At 44.0% G+C, this 18,337-nt stretch overlaps 1 protein-coding gene across 6 annotated transcripts in view; it reads left to right on the top strand.

Moving 5' to 3' along the window:
* Positions 1 to 18,337, top strand: part of cemip (cell migration inducing hyaluronidase 1) — a 166,337-nt gene that overhangs the window by 126,478 nt on the left and 21,522 nt on the right. For 5 of the 6 annotated variants that reach the window (XM_085906791.1, XM_085906792.1, XM_085906793.1 and 2 more), the window contains 9 exons: positions 6,548 to 6,617; positions 7,002 to 7,130; positions 9,530 to 9,615; positions 10,503 to 10,634; positions 10,702 to 10,737; positions 12,099 to 12,167; positions 14,772 to 14,927; positions 15,061 to 15,241; positions 15,902 to 16,117. In XM_085906791.1, the coding sequence (XP_085762917.1) occupies positions 6,548 to 6,617; positions 7,002 to 7,130; positions 9,530 to 9,615; positions 10,503 to 10,634; positions 10,702 to 10,737; positions 12,099 to 12,167; positions 14,772 to 14,927; positions 15,061 to 15,241; positions 15,902 to 16,117 (1,075 nt within the window). The remainder of the gene's footprint in view (positions 1 to 6,547; positions 6,618 to 7,001; positions 7,131 to 9,529; positions 9,616 to 10,502; positions 10,635 to 10,701; positions 10,738 to 12,098; positions 12,168 to 14,771; positions 14,928 to 15,060; positions 15,242 to 15,901; positions 16,118 to 18,337) is intronic. The other variant, XM_085906794.1, reaches the window with a different exon arrangement.

Below are 18,337 nucleotides of genomic sequence, written 5' to 3'. Positions count from 1 at the left end.
AATTGGGGGGTTAGATCACCAAATGATTCCCGAGCGCGGCACCGCTGCTGCTCACTGCTCCCCTCTTCCCCAGGGGATAAATTAAAATCACATGGGGATGGGTTAAATGCAGAGGACAAATTTCACCACACCCAGATGTGTGTGTGACGATGATCATTGGGACTTTTATAACTTTAAGTAAATGTGAGGTAATTGGTATACAGTTCCTTAAACATTGAGTAAATATGGGATAACTTATATGTGACTACTTCAAACTGTATATAACATTTAACAAAGAAAAACAGTTTGGATCATCTACAATCTATGAATCAAAGCCACAGTTAACTAAAAGGAATGAAGTCCCTTTAAACTAAACAAAGAACATCTTGCCTATACAAAGCTCATTGTTAGTGAAGACTTCTTACAAAACAAACACAAAAGTAACATAAGGCTGACGGGGATCAAAAGAAATTCCTTGAACTGAATAGGAAGTACTTAGTTCAAAGGAGAGTCGTAAACTCGCAAAAGATACGGCTTACCCGAGATTATTCCAACAACATTCCTCTGAAAAAGCATGTCTGGCACAACGTCTTGTGTCTGTCTTATGATTTTGGTGGATTTGTTGATGACTGCTGGGATAGGCTGCAACATGGCCGTGACCCCCATGGGGACAAGTGTAATGGAAAATGGATGGATGATCGAGGCGCAGGCAAACGCAGCCGTATGGTTGATGTTATTGTTTTTCATTCATAAATATTATGAAATCAGGGGTGGAGTGGAAGGAAAAAGTTGCAGAAAATCATATGATCAAACCCAGAAAACGGGTTGACAAACTTCCTGTGTGTATGTCAGATTATGTAGCAATGCACAGCCATCCAGAGGATATCCAAGAGGATATGTTGCAGTTTGTTTGTTTGTTTGTTTGTTTGTTTGTTTGTTTGTTTCCGCCTTACGGGTGTTGATAGCGGCAAGCGTCCTCCTCACGCTAACGGCAGAGAGGCACAGGGGCTGCTCGTTAGGAGGGGAGGGGTCTTCAGTGGCCAAGTGCTGTTCTGAGCGTCGAAGCGAGCAAAGAAGCGGTTCAGATCGTTGAGCAGAGGGACGCTGCCCTCACAGCTCTGCGGCGCGGGCTTGTAGTCCGTAATGGTCTGAATGCCTTGCCACAGGCTCCGTGCGTCCCTGCTGTCTTTGAAGTGGGCGGTAATCTTATAAGAGAATGCCTTTTTGGGTTCCGTGATGCCCCGGGACAGGTTTGCCCTTGCTGTTCTCATGCCCGCTTCATCCCCAGCTCTGTAGCCATGGCTTCCAGTTAGCCCAAGTGACGATGTACTTTGTGAGGGTCACATCATCAATGCACTTCGCAATGTAAGAGGTTAGACAGAGTCAGTATAATCCTCTATGTTCGCTGATTGTTGCAAGTTGCTGCCTGCTTACAGTCTGTAGTGCCAAAGCAGTCTCGAAGAGCATCAGAGGTTCCCTCAGGCCACACTCTTACCCGCTTGCGAACCGGCCTCGAAGCTCTCACTCGTTGTCTGTATGCGGGCATAAGCATAACAGTGATTTGGTCAGAAAGTCCAATGGGAGGGAGCAGGGTGGCCTTGAACGCTCCTTTATGTGCAGTGTAGACCAGGTCCAGGAAGCTGTCACCACGCGTTGGAAAATTAACATGCTGGTGAAGCTTTGGAAAGACAGACTTCAGGTCAGCATGATTAAAATCCCCGGCGAGGATGGTGAAACCGTCAGCGTGCGCCATCTGCTGTTCACTGACAGCCTGGTACAGTTCACTAAGGGCCGTAATCCTGTCGCTTTCAAAGTTGTAAGGCGGGATGTAGATTGCGACGAGCAGAATCGCAGTAATTTCCCTTGGCAGGTAAAAAGGAAGGCACTTAATGATCACAAACTCCGCCAGCGGCGAGCAGTGTTTGCGTACAACTACAGAGTTCCGGCACCATTCGTTACGGATGTAGACACAGATTCTTCCTCTACATGATTTTCCCCCTTTTACAATGGCCCGGTCCGCTCAATAGCACGCTAGCGGCACCAGTTGCACAGCAGAGTCCGGAATGTTAACATTCAACCAAGTCTCAGTGAACATGAGCACACAGCAGTTACTCACTGTCTGGTTCGTAGATTACAGCAGTCGACTGTAATCCATTTTGTTCTCCAGCGACCGAACATTCGCCAGAAGAATGGAAGGCACGGCCGGGCGAGTTGGGTTGGCCGCTAGCTTGGCCCGGACGCCTCCGTGGTGCCGCTCTTCTGCCTCCTTGCACACCGCTTCTGACGCTTTCTATCCGGGAAAGGAGTAGCAGACGAGTCCGGCGTTGTTTCAGGCCGGAGTAGTCCAAGTTCCTTTAATGTCTCTGTTTCAAAGTTCAGAACGCCGCAAAACTCGCTTTCGCCGATGTCGAGCAGAACCTGCCTGCTGTACTTGTAGCACGACGTGGTGAGACTAGACGAACACGTAAAACTGTCGGACAAACACTTATGAAATGAACAAAACACTGATCGGTTGGGACAGAGAGAGGTCGCTGCGTGTGCATGCACCAGCATCTTGAATCAATTACACAGCGTGTGTGTGTGCGCGCATGGGTGCGCGTGTGCGTGTCTTTGTGTTTGTATGTACAAACTGGTCTGTCTAAACCAGCATCATTTCAAAATGAATAAATATTATACAAGACATTTAAATGGGGTCCCTCGGTGCTGATCTTTACAAACATGATTTCTCAGCAAGAGTTATCAAATTTGACACCCTCATTTCATAAGTATTTTAAAGTTGTTGCAACAGAGTGCTCACTGCAGGTAACACACGCGTACATACAGTGCATACTTCTCATGTTAAAGGCTTTTTTAGGTGTTTTCTAAAACATCGACACCAGTATACTCTGAGACACCTCACCATTCTCTCCTCCCTAACAGTTTCAATAGTGCAACAGAGGAGTCACACTTTCTTCTGTCTTTGGAAGTGCATATTAAAACTCGAGGCGTGCATCTCTCCAATAAATGTTGCTTCAAAACATATACATGAGGTTTTGTTATGAATCAAGGACAGGTGATCTTAAATTTCAAGAATTTCATTCAGATCAGTTTATTGGTATTCCAATACAATTTTACATGATATGGCTCAGTTCGAGAGGGTATGACACACTTGTTTCTTGTTGAGTTTCTTGTTGTCATTTTACAATATGAATAAACTTGTCAGTCCTGTAAATGTGGCTTTTCCGTCAAAAAGGTAGGTGGGAAGGTAAGTAAATAGGTGGACAGGTATTGCTTAAGTCAAAGGCAGGGAGAGAAGAGACTCAGAGTACAGCCGCTGCTCCTCTGCATTGAGAGGAGCCAGATGCGGTAGCACGGGCGTCCAATCAGTATTCCTTTGGACACCTTCATAGTTAGGTGAGGGACGTGTCAACGGAAGGGGATTCCCGAGGACGATCCAGGAAGTGCTGGGCCTGGGAACGCCTCTTTTGTCCCCTAAACCCTACTTGTAGAAGAAAAAGTGATGATAGATGAATGGACGAACGGACGGACAGACGCATGCATGGATGGATGCATGCATGGACGGGCTGGCAGGAGGGCGGGCGGGCTGGCTCGGAGGTCGGTTACTCCATTTCATACTGTAAGTCAAGTCATGTTAGTGTCAGGAGGCAACTATCTCAGAAGTTGACAGTTTGTGTAGTAACTGACTTTATTTAACCATTGGTTGGGCTGTGCAGCCATTTGGAAATAATTTGCCTGGAGTCACCCTCACAAGTATTGCATTCAGTTGTAACGATAGTGGTGAAGGGAGCCAGAAGGGGCTGTGTGGTTTGATATTCGTAAGAGACTTATTTTTCTTTGGGAGATGAGAAGACAGCGTTTAGAGATGAAGAAGAGTTAGTTAACGCGTCTGTGTTGTGACATTGTGCCTGCTTTTCCTGATACAGTAAAAAACCCTTTATCGTGGATTCCAGGTACGCGGCCCCAGTATTTTGTGTATTGTTATGAATTTAGTATTGTCACCCTTTGCCAGCATTTTACGACATAACTTCACATCATGAAAAAACATCCCAATATACTGATTCAGCCAAACTACTGTAAGTGTCCCTTTCATTTTGCCAGTGGCCAATTGGCAGTTGTGTTCTGTCAATAAACATGCAGCACACTCCTTGCCTTTTCTGGTCACATCTACGTTTTCCCATGTTGTTATGGGTTCTTAGCAGAGTGGCATCCTGATGCGTGACATGCACTGCAATTCTCAAAACAGCATTGATGGAGCTACTCGGGTTGAAAGAGTTATCATTTTGGGACCAAAATCTCGAGTTCAGATAATGCCATTTCATCACCTTCAAAGCTGCATTTTCTTAAAGGGCTCTTATCCCCCCACGCTCAGCAGTCAGCCTCATGCTACTGTGGACAGGTCACACTGAACTGGTAAAAATAAAACAAAATAAAAAAACGCCCAAGCACAAGGCTTTATACTGGCTCCCAGTCAGCTATAAAATGGATTTTAAAATTCTCGTACTAATCTAGAAATCACTGAATGGTTTAAGTCCTGAATACATTAAAGAAATACTGATTGTATATAAAGCTAGTGGAGCTCTGATGTCTGCAGACTCAGATCAGTTAATGGAGCTGCATGGTGAAGTTGCATTTAGTTGCTATACGGCAGGGGTAGGCAATTCCGGTCCTCGAGGGCCAGTGTCCTGCATGTTTTCTATGTCACCCTGTTGCAACACACCTGATTCAAATGGTCAGATAATTAGCAAGGTCTGCAGAAGCGGGATAACAATCCTGATCATTTGAATCAGGTGTATTGCAGCAAAGAGACCTAAAAAACATGCAGGACACCGGCCCTCGAGGACCGGAATTGCCTACCCCTGCTTTACGGCATGCAAATATAATAAGCTTGTAGCAATAATGTGGATCACTCGCAAGTGTGTAAGAATGTTTTTTAGGAGTAATACCTGCATTTATCCCAATTGACTCGTCTTAAATTGTTTTAGAGGGTTAAAGAAAGAAAAATAAATAAATCAATATTTGAAGGGGGGGCTATAGTTCATTCATTCATTTTCTGAACCGCTTAGTCCCCAAGGGGGTCGCGGGCGTGCTGGAGCCTATCCCAGCCGTCATCGGGCAGTAGGCAGGGGACACCCTGAACTGGTTGCCAGCCAATCACAGGGCACACAGAGACGAACAACCATTCACACTTACACTCACACCTAGGGACAATTTGGAATCCTCAATGGGCCTATCAAGCATGTTTTTGGGATGTGGGAGGAAACCGGAGGGCCCGGAGAAAACCCACGCGGACACAGGGAGAACATGCAAACTCCACACAGGGAGGGCCGGAGGTGGAATCGAACCCGCACCCTCCTAACTGTGAGGCGGACGTGCTACCCAGTGCACCACCGGGCTATAGTTATTTTACAAAAATAGAGGTAAATACTCTCACCTTCATGTTGTATTCAGTGCAGCCACCACCCCACACAGCGATACAACTGAAGAGGACGCTTTTAATGGTGCCACGGTAGAATGTGGTCATGATGGCAGGAGGAGCACTTGCTCGCCTGAGTTTCCGCAGAAAGTACAGTTGGTGGTCCAGGAGAGATCCTCACTGATGTGCACCCCCAGGAATCTTGTGCTGCTCACTCTCTCCACCACAGCACCGTCGATGGTCAGCGGCAGGTGTTGGGCATGACCCTTCCGGAAGTCAACAACAATCTCCTTGGTCTTGCTGACGTTCAGCAGGAGGTTGTTGTCCCTGCACCACATGGCCAGAAGGTCAACCTCCAACCTGTATTGGGTCTCGTCGCCCCCGGTGATGAGACCCACCACAGTCGTGTCATCTGCATATTTCAGCACGCAGTTGCTGCTTTAGGTTGCGGTGCAGTCATACGTCAGCAGGGTGAAGAGCAGCGGACTGAGCACGCAGCCTTGAGGGGCCCCCGTGCTCAGCGTGATGCTCACGGAGACATTGTCGCCAACACGTACTACCTGAGGCCTCTGACAGAGGAAGTCCAGTAGCCAGTTGCAAAGGCAGGTACTGAGGCCCAGCTACTAGGTCGTACATACAGTTTTAAAAGTGTAGTTTTGTTTTTTTAGACAGCAAACTCCACCTTAAAGGCAAAGGTGAACTTAAAAAAAGTTTTCAAATATGCCTTTAATAATAACTAAAACAGAATATCCCAATTTTTTAATTAAAACAAGGTAGTATTTCAACACCTAACAGGGAAATGATTCTTTAACTGCTGAAATCAATTCTTCTCTCAAGATGGTGTGGACTCGTTTGACTTTTACTGTTATTAGTTCAAGCCCCCCCCCCCCCCCAGACACACAAACGTGTGCGCGCACACACACAGGGAAACACACACACACTGTCAGGCTGTCCACTCTGTCTGCTTGAAAGGAGATTTGGGATGGATATTTCCTTCTCTCCTCTTTTTAGGACATATACACATGTTGCAATTCATTGGCATCTACCAGGTCAGATGAGGATGTTGCAAAACGTAAAGTCAATTCATTCCACTTGTGATGAATACAATTATTTTTCTTGAATAACCATTCCCCACTGTCTTATTCTTTTTTTTAGTGCAACTTCAACTTTCTGGATTGCCAACCCAAACAACAACATTATCAACTGTGCTGCTGCAGGCTCAGAGGTGAGCTTTAGTTTTATTCTAAGCCCTCTCAATCACTTCTCTCCCCGTCCCCAGCTTCTCTAGGCGCTAGATCATGCATCATGTCAGATCAAAATAATAACTGTACACAATTTTGTGTGCGAGAGAGAGAGAGAGAGAGAGAGAGAGAGAGAGAGAGAGAGAGAGAGAGAGAGAGAGAGAGAGAGAGAGAGAGAGAGAGAGAGACAGAGACAGACAGACAGACAGACAGACAGACAGACAGTAGATAGATACTCTATTGATCTAACTAGCAAATGGGATGAGTTACCTGGTGCAAACAAGCCACCCCATTGCTGACCCCTGCAGTGGATTTATGACTTTATTATGTCTGTACAACTTTTTGTGTACTATGATTGTGTACCATAGGAAACAGGATTCTGGTTTATCTTCCACCATGTACCAACTGGACCATCTGAGGGGATGTACTCACCTGGAAAAACAGAACACACGCCTATGGGGCGGTTTATCAACAACAGAGCTCATTCCAACTACCGGGTGAGTCTGGAAATATATAATTTAATCGAATCCATTCTTTCATAACATTTATATTTTTAAATTATTGTAATTGTAGTGCCGTTCATAATATCTCATTGAATTCTTTAATGATTTTGACGTGTAACATCAGACATGCAGCTATGATACAAGTCATGTGTCATTTTTTATCGGGGCTTAACAAAGACACAATCACGGTTAAGGCTCTATGCATTGATGTCAATACCAGTGGCCACCTGCCTGAATCTGTTACGGCTAGGAATGGAGCAGGGCGACCAAATACAGCTTGGACCAGGATTTATTGAGGGAAAGGGGTGTTGGAGGAAAGGATGAGGAAAACCAAACAGGAAACCGCAAACTAACATAACTCACTGAGGCAGAGGAACAGACAGACCAATTCGCACGGATGAACAAAGTTCCAGAGATGAACAGAAACTAACAGACAGAGACTGTGATTACGTTGATTGTGAATAGAAACAGGAGGGGAGGTGCGAGTACACAGAGACGCAAACAGAAACCGTGACAACATAGACTTGGGGTGGGCAAACTTTTTGACTTGTGGCCCGAATTGGGTTCTAAATTTTGACCGTATTTGTGTGAAGTAATAGGAATGACATGTAGAGGTTATTGCAAAGAAGGTTTTTACTTTTAGTAGGTAGTAAAGCATGGATATTAAAAAAAAAAGCTTTTTGAAAACAAACACAATTATTAACAGCATTAAAAAAAATATTTCACCCAAAAACTACTATCAGTGATTCTCATTAAATATGACACTGTTACTATGAATAATGGTTTCCATCACTTCAGCGCCTGCAGGTCAGATTTAAGAAATATGTTCATCTAATGAGGCGAAATCACATCAAACGACAAACATTCTGACCAAATACATAATCTTGAAGAATCAGTGAAAGAATACATCTAAATAAAGTCATAAATCAAAAGTATTGTTGGTCTGCCTTTGTTGCTCGTGCATCATGTTCTGGAGTAAAATTTGTTGTGGAAATTCTTACAATAGAGCCGAGGTGTCGGTCCATTAACCTTGATCCTTGACGGGCTTTGTTGACGTTCATGTGGCTGAATGTCTGCTCACACACGTAGGTCGAGCCAAATTGTCCACTTTTTTTTAACATTCGTCACTCAGTGTCCACCTTTCTTTTCCTCGGGCCACTCATTTGATGGAAGCATTTCAGGGGAAGGTTTGTGCATTAGCGAATAACTATCTGAAAGCTCAGCGCGCGTGAATTACGAGAATGCTGACGTCACAGCCCACACTCGAAATTCGGCAATGATGGATATAGAGCACGGAGTGCGCCGGGTCCGTACTACTTAGTACGTACACGCACTTCCGGGAATACATGCGCGGGCGGGCGCTTCCCCATCTACTGGGGAAACATAGTAATTGCAGGGAAAATGACCACAAAAAAAAGTTTAATAATACAATTTATTCAGGTTTGGCGGGCCGGATTAAACGGCCCTATGGGCCGGATGTGGCGCGCAGGCCGTAGTTTGCCCAGGTCTGATATAGACACATAATAGAACGACCGGAGCCCAGTCGTAACAGAATCGTACACTGGCCAACAGGACATCTCAGCGTAGTCTTCCAACCATTGATCCATTTTCTGAACTGGTTATTGTTTTGATCCCATTTTAAATCTATCAACTCATCCCATTTGCTAGTTTGATCAATAGAGTCTCTCTCTCTCTCTCCCTCTGTCTGTCTGTCTGTCTGTCTGTCTGTCTGTCTGTCTGTCTGTCTGTCTGTCTGTCTGTCTGTCTACTTATCTACCTACCTATCTATCTAATATCTACCTACCTAGCTCTCTCTATATCTCTCTCTGTGTCTCTCTGTTATCTGAACCACTTGTCATCAGTGTTGCGGGTGCGCTGGAGCCTATCCCATCTGCATTCCGACAGTAGACTGGGTACATCCTGAATTTGTCACCAGGCAATCGCAGGGCACTCATAGACAAACAACCATTCACACGCACAATGACATGTATGAGCGATTTCAGCTTCATATATATAGCGTAGTTCATGCAAAATTGCACTTCACTTAATTTAAAATACAACATTTAAAAGCAGTGAGAAATGTATTATTTGCTGGTCAAGAGGTAGAGTTGTTATCATACGTCCTTTGTACTGATCACTTTTGTCACTTTAAATTTGGCTCTCCTAATGGGAGCGTAAGTCATGTCAGCCAGTAGGCAGTTTGCAAGAAAAAACGTCACGTGAAAAAGGAAATGTTCTGGAGCCAGTGCAGTTTGCACTTTCATCACTGCTCATATGTAATATAATATAATATACGAGTGCTATGTGGCTGCAAATATGAAAGTTTCCAGCTGCTTAATCCGATCAAATAATGCGTGTGTGCTCAATGCTTGAAATAATTTATTTGGTTTCAGGCCGGATTTATTCTAGATAATGGAGTCAAGACAACTCAGGCAAATGACAAGGACAAAAGACCTTTCCTGTCACTGGTTGGAGCTAGGTAAGAATTTGTGACCATCTTTTCCATTAGTTATCCACATTTGTATCCATACTCAGGGATTTTGTTAGTATACATACAATATGTTATCTGGAGGTGGTTGGCACGTCTGCCTCACACTCGTGAGGTTTTATGTTTGCATCTTCCTGCTTTCTTCCCACATTCCACAAACAAAAATTCAAAACCCCTGTTCCACTGTGCGAAGGCAGCCAATGTTGCGTTCACGTCAGAATTTGTCAGGGTGCATTCAAGGTAGGAAATATTCTCAAAACATTCGCCAGACTTTCTTCAAGATTTTGAGTTATTTAATACAGGCAAATATCTGCTGAACGTCTGCCGAACATTTCGACCTTGAATGAACCCTGACAAGAATGCAAAATTTGCTGCCTTTGAAAATACTCGAAATTGTTGACAAAAAAAAAAAAAATACTGTCTTTAGGGTCAGGTTGAGGTTTAATCTTGTAGTTTGTCAGATCTCATAGCAAAAGGGCAGCGTGGTATGAAGAATGATATATAGAATATTTGTTGATTTCCCATCCAAACTGCTGTAACTAGGCTTTTACCATAGGTAAATATTTTTGTTTTTAATTAATGTAGAACTACTCAAACCCTCTTCTAATTTGCAGAAGCGTGACAAAGCTTAAATTAAACCAGGTTCATCATATCAGTTCTTTTAAATGGCGGCAGTGTAGTTTCATAGTAAAATGTGTTCAAACACCTTCACATCTGTAAACATGACAGACACAAGCGGAAAAAGTTAAATATCTGACTAGAAATATTCAGTACATTTTTCAAGAACTATATTTTTTGTTCATCATACAATATAATTATTAACAATTAAACACACATTTTAAATTCAACCAGTGGTATTATGGTTTTGTGCCCCCAAGGTATGGGCCCCACCAGGATGCTGACCCGTTTAAACCCAGAGTCCCAGCTCACATTCACCATTTTGTAGCCTATAAGAACCAGGACCATGGAGCCTGGCTGAGAGGAGGGGATGTCTGGCTGGATGACTGCCAGTGAGTACAAACTGAATGGTAGATTTTTGAGTGTCTTAAAATGAACCTGAACTTATTCATTTTGCAGATTTGCAGATAACGGCATCGGCCTCACTCTGGCAAGGTAGGTCACTTACTTTAGCACAAACTAATAATAATAATAATAATAATAATAATTATTATTCATTCATTCATTTTCTGAACCGCTTAGTCGCGGGCGTGATGGAGCCTATCCCAGCCGTCATCGGGCAGTAGGCGGGGGACACCCTGAACTGGTTGCCAACCAATCGCAGGGCACACAGAGACGAACAACCATTCGCACTCGCATTCACACCTAGGGACAATTTGGAGTGCTCAATCGGCCTATCAAGCATGTTTTTGGGATGTGGGAGGAAACCGGAGTGCCCGGAGAAAACCCACGCGGACACGGGGAAACATGCAAACTCCACACAGGGAGGGCCGAAGGTGTAATCGAACCCGCACCCTCCTAAATGTGAGGCGGACGTGCTACCCACTGCGCCACCGAGCCGCCCTATTATTATTATTATTATTATTATTATTAATGGATTGGTGGATGGACGGATGGATGGATCGACGGACAGGCGGACGCACAGATAGATCGATGGACTACCAGTTCAGAGTGTAGTGCCTTAGCACTCAAAGACTGCTGGAAAAGGCTCCAGTATGCCTGCAATCCTCTTGAGAATAAGCGCTTCTAAAAATGAATGAATGAATTATTTAATTTGTTAATTTTCATTTAGTCAGTGGATTTACACCTCTATTACGCCATTTCACCCTCTTCATTCTCAATCCTTGTTACACTTAATAAATTTTAAAATGCAAAATGAAGAACAAATACCAGGCTGCAAGGTGAGAGGACAGTTCTCTTAACCAATAAACGAATAAATAAACACTGTATCAGATACAGTGTTCTGATAACACCATTATATTTTCCAACTGTAATGAAAAGGTGTTTTATTTTAACAAATAAATGTAGCTCTATCAAATGGAGAAACAACTTGTCATTATTGACATTTAAATGTTCAACTGAATGTTTTTTTTAAGCAGTCCTGGCACCCTTTTCACTTAATGTTGTAGTTGTGTGTCTCAGTCTGAACGCTAAGGGCACAAAGGGACAAAGAAGAACACAGAGTCTGGTGAATATTAACAACTGGAAATATGGATGCAATGTTACCAAATGTAGAATACATTGGAAAAAAAATTAAGTCTGCAAGCTGTGTCAGGACAACTAAAGTGATACTTTAAAAAATATTTACTTATTTAAATTTTTGATGGCAATGGAAAAAAAAAAGGATGTCAGTTTGTGACGCCTGTAGGGTAGGATAAAGAATTATTCATACCTGTATGTGTGGCGGCACGGTGGTCAACTGGTTAGCACATCCACCTGACAGTGCAGAGGTTGTGGGCTAGACTTCCAGTGTGGCATTTGCATGTTCACCTTTTGCCTGCATGGGTTTTCTCCAGGTACTCCGGTTTCCTCCCACATCCCAAAAAACATGCTGGGTCACTTGATCATTCCGATATGTTCATAGTGTAAGTGCAAGTGGTTGTTCGTCTCTCTGTGTGCCCTGCAATTGGCTGGCGACCAGTTCGGGGTGGCCCCCACCTACTGACCAAAGTCATCATGATCCTCATGAGCCAAAGCGGTCCAGAAGATGGATGGATGGATGTATTTATTTATTTATTTATTTATTTAATTTAGGCACTTTTCGTCGTCCATGGTTCTTGCTGTATCCCCGTAATGAAGAGTGCCTTGTGAATAAAATTTATTTTGTATTTTTATACGTATATTCATATTTCATTGTTATATATTTTGTATTGTTCTTGTTAAAATTGGTAGAAAGTACAAGTTAAGGAGAGTTTAGGAGTGTGTGATGAGCTGCCGAGTCACTAGCACATACTGTATCAATAAGACAATAATAAATCAAAATCAGCTGTCAACTGATCACCACCTGGTGGTGGATTGGCGCCGGTGGTGGGGGAAGATGCCGGTCCGACCTGGCAGACCCAAACGCTCTGTGAGGGTCTGCTGGGAACGTCTGGCAGAATCCCCTGTCAGGAAGAGCTTCAACTCCCACCTCCGGTAGAGCTTTTCTCACGTTCCGGAGGAGGCGGAGGACATTGAGTCCAAGTGGACCATGTTCTGTGCCTTCATTGTTGAGGCAGCCGACCGGGGCTGTAGCCGTAAGGTAGTCGGTGCCTGTCGTGGCGGCAATACCCGAACCCGCTGGTGGACACCGTCAAGCTGAAGAAAGAGTCCTATCGGGCCGTTTTGGCCTGCGGAACTCCGGAGGCAGCTGACAGGTACCAGATGGCCAAGCGGAACACGGCTTCGCCGGTTGCTGAGGCAAAAATCCGAGCGTGGGAGGAGTTTGGCGAGGCCATGGAAAATGACTTCCGGACGGCTTCGAAGAAATTCTGGTCCACCATCCGGCGTCTCAGGAGGGGGAAGCAGTGCACAGTCAACATTGTTTACAGTGGAGATGGCGCGTGCTGACCTCAACTCGGGACGTTGTGAGTCGGTGGGGAGAATACTTTGAAAACCTCCTCAAATCCACCGACACGCCTTCCATTGCAGGGCCTGGAGACTCTGAGGCGGACTCTCCAATCTCTGGGGTCGAAGTCACTGAGGTAGTTAAAAAACTCCTCTGTGGCAGGGCCCCGGGGGTGGATGAGATCCGCCCGGAGTTCTTCAAGGCTCTGTATGTTGTGGGGCTGTCATGGCTGACACGCCTCTGCAACATTGCGTGGACATCAGGGACGGTTTCTCTGGATTGGCAGACTAAGGTGGTGGTTCCCTCTTTAAGAAAGGGGACTGGAGGGTGTGTTCCAATTACGGGGGAATCACACTCCTCAGCCTCCCTGGTAAGGTTTATTCAGGGGTGCTGGAGAGGAGGGGCCGTCGGGAGGTCGAACTTCGGATTCAGAAGGAGCAGTGTGGTTTTCGTTCTGGCTGTGGAACAGTGGACCAGCTCTACACCCTCGGCAGGATCCTCGAGGGGGCATGGGAGTTTACTCAACCAGTCCATATGTGCTTTGTGGACTTGGAGAAGGTGTTCAACCGTGTCCCTCGGGAGGTTCTGTGGAGGGTGCTTTGGGAGTACGGGGTGCCGAGCCAACTGATAAGGGTGGTCGGTCCCTGTATCACAGATGCCAGAGTTTGGTCGACATTTCCAGCAGTAAGTCGGATTCGTTCTTGGTGAGGGTTGGACTCCGCCAAAGCTGTCCTTTGTCACCGATTCTGTTCATAATTTTCATGGACAGAATTTCTGGGCGCAGCTGAGGCGTTAGAGGGGTCCAGTTTGGGGACTTCAGCATCACCTCTGCTTTTTGCAGATGACGTGATCTCCAGCTCTCACTGGAGCGCTTCACAGCCGAGTGTGAAGGGTCAGCATCTCCAAATCCGTGTCCGTGGTCCTTGGTCGGAAAAGCGTGGAATGCCCTCTCCGGATCGGGGATGAGATCCTGCCCCAAGTGGAGGAGTTCAAGTATCTTGGGGTCTTGTTCACGAGTGAGGGCAGATGGAGCGCGAGATCGACAGGCGGATCGGTGCAGCGTCGGCATTAATGTGGACTCTGTACTGGTCCGTCGTGGTGAAGAGAGAGCTGAGCCAAAAGGCAAAGCTCTCGATTTACCAGTCGATCTATGTTCCTATCCTCACCTATGGTCACGGGCTATGGGTTGTGTCCGAAAGAACGAGATCCAGGATACAAGCGGCCAAAATGAGTTTACTCCGCAGGGTGTTCGTGCTCTCCCTTAGAGAAGCTCGGTCATCCGGGAGAGACTCGGAGTAGAGCCGCTGCTCCTCCACGTTGAGAGGAACCAGATGAGGTGGCTCGGGCATCTCATCAGGATTGCCTCCTGGACGCCTCCCTGGGGAGGTGTTTTGGGCATGTTCCACCGGTAGGAGACCCCGGGGACGACCCAGGATGCGCTGGAGAGACTATGTCTCTCGGCTGGCCTGGGAATGCCTTGGGATCCCCCGGGATGAGCTGGAAGAAGTTGCTGGGGAGTCTAGGAGTCCCTCCTAAAGCTGCTGCCCCTGCGACCCGACCCCGGATAAGCGGAAGAAGATGGATGGATAAATCAAAAGTCCCTCTATTTGTTGGAGTTAACGTTTACTATCTGTGTGTGCAGTGGAGGAACGTTTCCAGATGATGATGGTTCTCGTCAGCAGGTGAAGAATTCTCTGTTTGTGGGGGAAAGCGACAATCATGGAATGCAACTCCCAGATAACAGTATCTGGGGCTTAGGGGGTGCTGACCTCACTGGCAGGACCCTCCCACGAGGCATGTAAGTGAACATAGAAAAACTCTTCCCATCGTCTATTTTAGATCCATAAACAATAAAGTGGATTCAAGACGCTGTTATAATTATATTCTGCTATATCGGAAAACAAGTTAACCATGAGTTTGTTTCTGTGCAGTGATTTCCCTATCCGGGGCATGCAGATCTACGATGGGCCCATCAACGTGCAAAACTGTACGTTTCGTAAATACGCAGCTCTGGAGGGACGCCACAGCAGTGCTTTTGGGTTTAGGCTCAACAACTCATGGCAGAGCTGCCCCAACAATAACGTGACAGACATTAAATTTGACCATGTACCTGTGAGTTAAGAGTTGTGCATTAAATCCTTGAAGCATTGTTTGTACATTTCGAGAGAACTACATTTTAAAACATGCAAGACATACACTTCTACCATCTGTAAAGCAGATTTCGTTTTATCTTTAAGGAAAATAAGACATTTTGGTAGAAAAGTTGTCAATCATAAATTAAAACATAGAATAACACAAGTACTTTTGGGTGATACTTGGGAAAACACAATAATAGTGTACCGTATTTTCCACACCATAAGGTGCTTAGGGTTAAAAGGCGCAGACTCAATTGCGGGGTCTATTTTGTATTTAATCTTCTTATAGGGCGCATCGCATTATAGGGCGCATGCATGCCATGACTTACGGTAAAGAAAAAAAACGTCACGAGAGCAAGACAGTGAGTTCGGTTGTACTTTATTCTACTGTTTAACCATGTACTCTACTGTACTCACAATATTGTTAATCGATATTCATACGCAAATCCGTCCAAGTCCTCATCTTCTGTATCCAAATTAAACAGTTGGGCAAGTTCGCCATTAAACATGCCAACTTCCTTCAATTTTACTTATATAGCACATCTTTCAACATCTGCAGCAGTAACAAAATGCTTCATATCTAAATATACAGTGTAGAATTTGTTTTTTGCTAAAAATTGCTCTCTCCCTCACATAGATTACATCACGTGTGTTTTTTGGGGAGCCTGGTCCATGGTTTAATAAGATGCAGATGGATGGGGACAAGACCACTATTTTCCATGACATTGATGGCTCAGTGAGTGAGTATCCCGGAGTTTATCTGGTTAAGGAAGACAACTGGCTGCTCCGTCACCCTGACTGCATTGATGTGCCTGATTGGAGGGCTGCCATCTGCAGTGGGCACTATGCACAGGTAAGTCATCAACATAAAAACATATTGTTCTTACAACATACAAAGATAACTATTGCTTGTATATTGTGGTTCAATTGTTGGTGTCCCAATTTCACAGATTTATGTGTAAACATATCTAATTGTCTTTTGGAAAAGTTCACCATCACGGAACTCTTTGGTATAAGGCAATCATTTTGTACTCCCGCCTTGATGGGCCCATTGTGACCTGCATATGCCAAGCTCGAAATAGAGCGCGCTCCTCGATGCATGTTCCACAGCGCAGGAAAGCAGCTAAAACACTCACAAGGCAAAGCAATGTTTTTGTGTTTGAATACGTTCAGTGTTAGATGGTGTTTTCATTAATTGCGGGTGGGTCTGTAACACAACCCCTGCAAACAAAGAGGATCACTGTACTTTTTTTTAATCGTATTAGCGTTTCTGTCTTTCCAAGATAATTAAATCCACCATTAACATGCATTCCTTGACTTACATTCACAAGGTACAAATTAGTTATGTCTACACAGTCTAATTGAAGCCACTACATAAGTTCTGTCAAAACTGCCTTTTTAATAACTACAACAGTGTTCAGTTGACTGCAAACCTCTACCAAGGCCAAACAATCCGATTTATATCAGCATTGTTTGTGCATGTGCATGACAGTGCTTTTTCATTTCCTAGATTAATTCGTTGTTCCCAGTTACAATATTTGCTGTCCAACAATAGCAATTTATTTTGCCCAGCTGTATGTACTTGACTTTAGAACTTCAATCTAATTAAAGCCCTACACCCATGCCTCCAAATACGTTAACACTCTTGGGAAATTTTTTTGTCATGTTCTGTGTTCGTGTTCAAAGCTACGTAAATATTCAAAAATGCATTTTATGTAGTGATAGCAAACACTTTGGCATTAGAAAAGATGGAAGCATCACGAAAATTATAAGTTATAATTAATTATAATTATAAGTTATCGCTTATTTTCAACGCACATACATTGCCTTTGGTGGAAATGCCACCAGTGTTGCTGAGGTGGCTACTGTCTTATAGCGGCAGTTGATGGATGTGCGCTTTTGTAACAAATCAAAAGCTTGACAATCATTGATGTGATAGCATCTTACATTAGCAGTAGCCTCGGGTTTGGAAAAGCACTGCTGAAGCATTCAAGGGCCACAAAAAAGTATTCAATTTGATTCTTTAGAGTTTTACAAACACATATTTTGATCTGGACTTTTTTCTGGAGACTAAATTATTTGTTTCATTTCTATTGATTGGTTTCATTTCTTCCGATTTATCTAGCGTAATTTTTGGACTATAAGTCGCGTTTTTTTTCATAGTTTGCGACTTATAGTAGCGACATATGTGAATTTTTTCACAAATTTTCAAAATTCAAAAATCTGCGATGTAGTGAAACCGCAATAAACGAACCGCGATGTAGCAAGGGATTACTGTCATTTGAACTGCAAGTGATGTCACACTATATAAAGGACAAAGGATTCAATCACGGGATGACGAAGATGACGAAGGGCCCCACGTTTGAAGGATTTAATGTTTGGAGTGACAAGGTTTGAAAAATGTATTTATGTTATAGTTATTTGATATATTTTATTTCGTGTAGCAACTTTTATATGTTTTTATCGTTACATTTCAGTAGTTGTTGGCTCGTTGAACTTTTGTTTTGTTAGAGAGCCGTTTACCAAACCCACGTCTTTCCTGATACTTTGTTAACGCTACAATATAGTTATATACTAGATCTGTGCCCCGCGCAGCGTTGTTGACAAAGGATGAGGAATTTGATCGATGGATTTAATGATTAGGAGTGTCACAGATGGTATGATAATATTGTTATATAAACCCACGTCTTTCCTGGTACTTTGTTAACGCTACAATATAGTTATATACTAGATCTCTGCGGCACACGCACTTTGTTGACATAAAGGACGAGAAATTTGATTGATGGATTTAAATATTTGGAGTGACACAGATGGTTTGATAATATTGTTGTTATATAAACCCACGTCTTTCCTGGTACTTTGTTAACGCTACAGTATAGTTACCGAAATTTTCAGACTATAAGTCGCGGTTTTTTTCAGTTTGGGTGGGGGGGGGGGGCGACTTATACTCAGGAGCGACTTATATGTGGGGTTTTTTTCAAAGAAATTTACTTGATCATTACTTACTAGTACAGTTGATCACCTCACATATTATTTTTAATACACTGAAAAAAACGAATAAAGCAATTCACAC

This window comes from Syngnathus leptorhynchus, chromosome 3 (assembly GCF_054491065.1).
Source record: "Syngnathus leptorhynchus isolate UIUO chromosome 3, UIUO_Slep, whole genome shotgun sequence".
Classification (NCBI taxonomy): Eukaryota; Metazoa; Chordata; class Actinopteri; order Syngnathiformes; family Syngnathidae; genus Syngnathus; species Syngnathus leptorhynchus.
The sequence above is the reverse complement of the archived record's forward strand: the minus strand, read 5'-3'. Positions and strand labels throughout refer to the sequence as shown.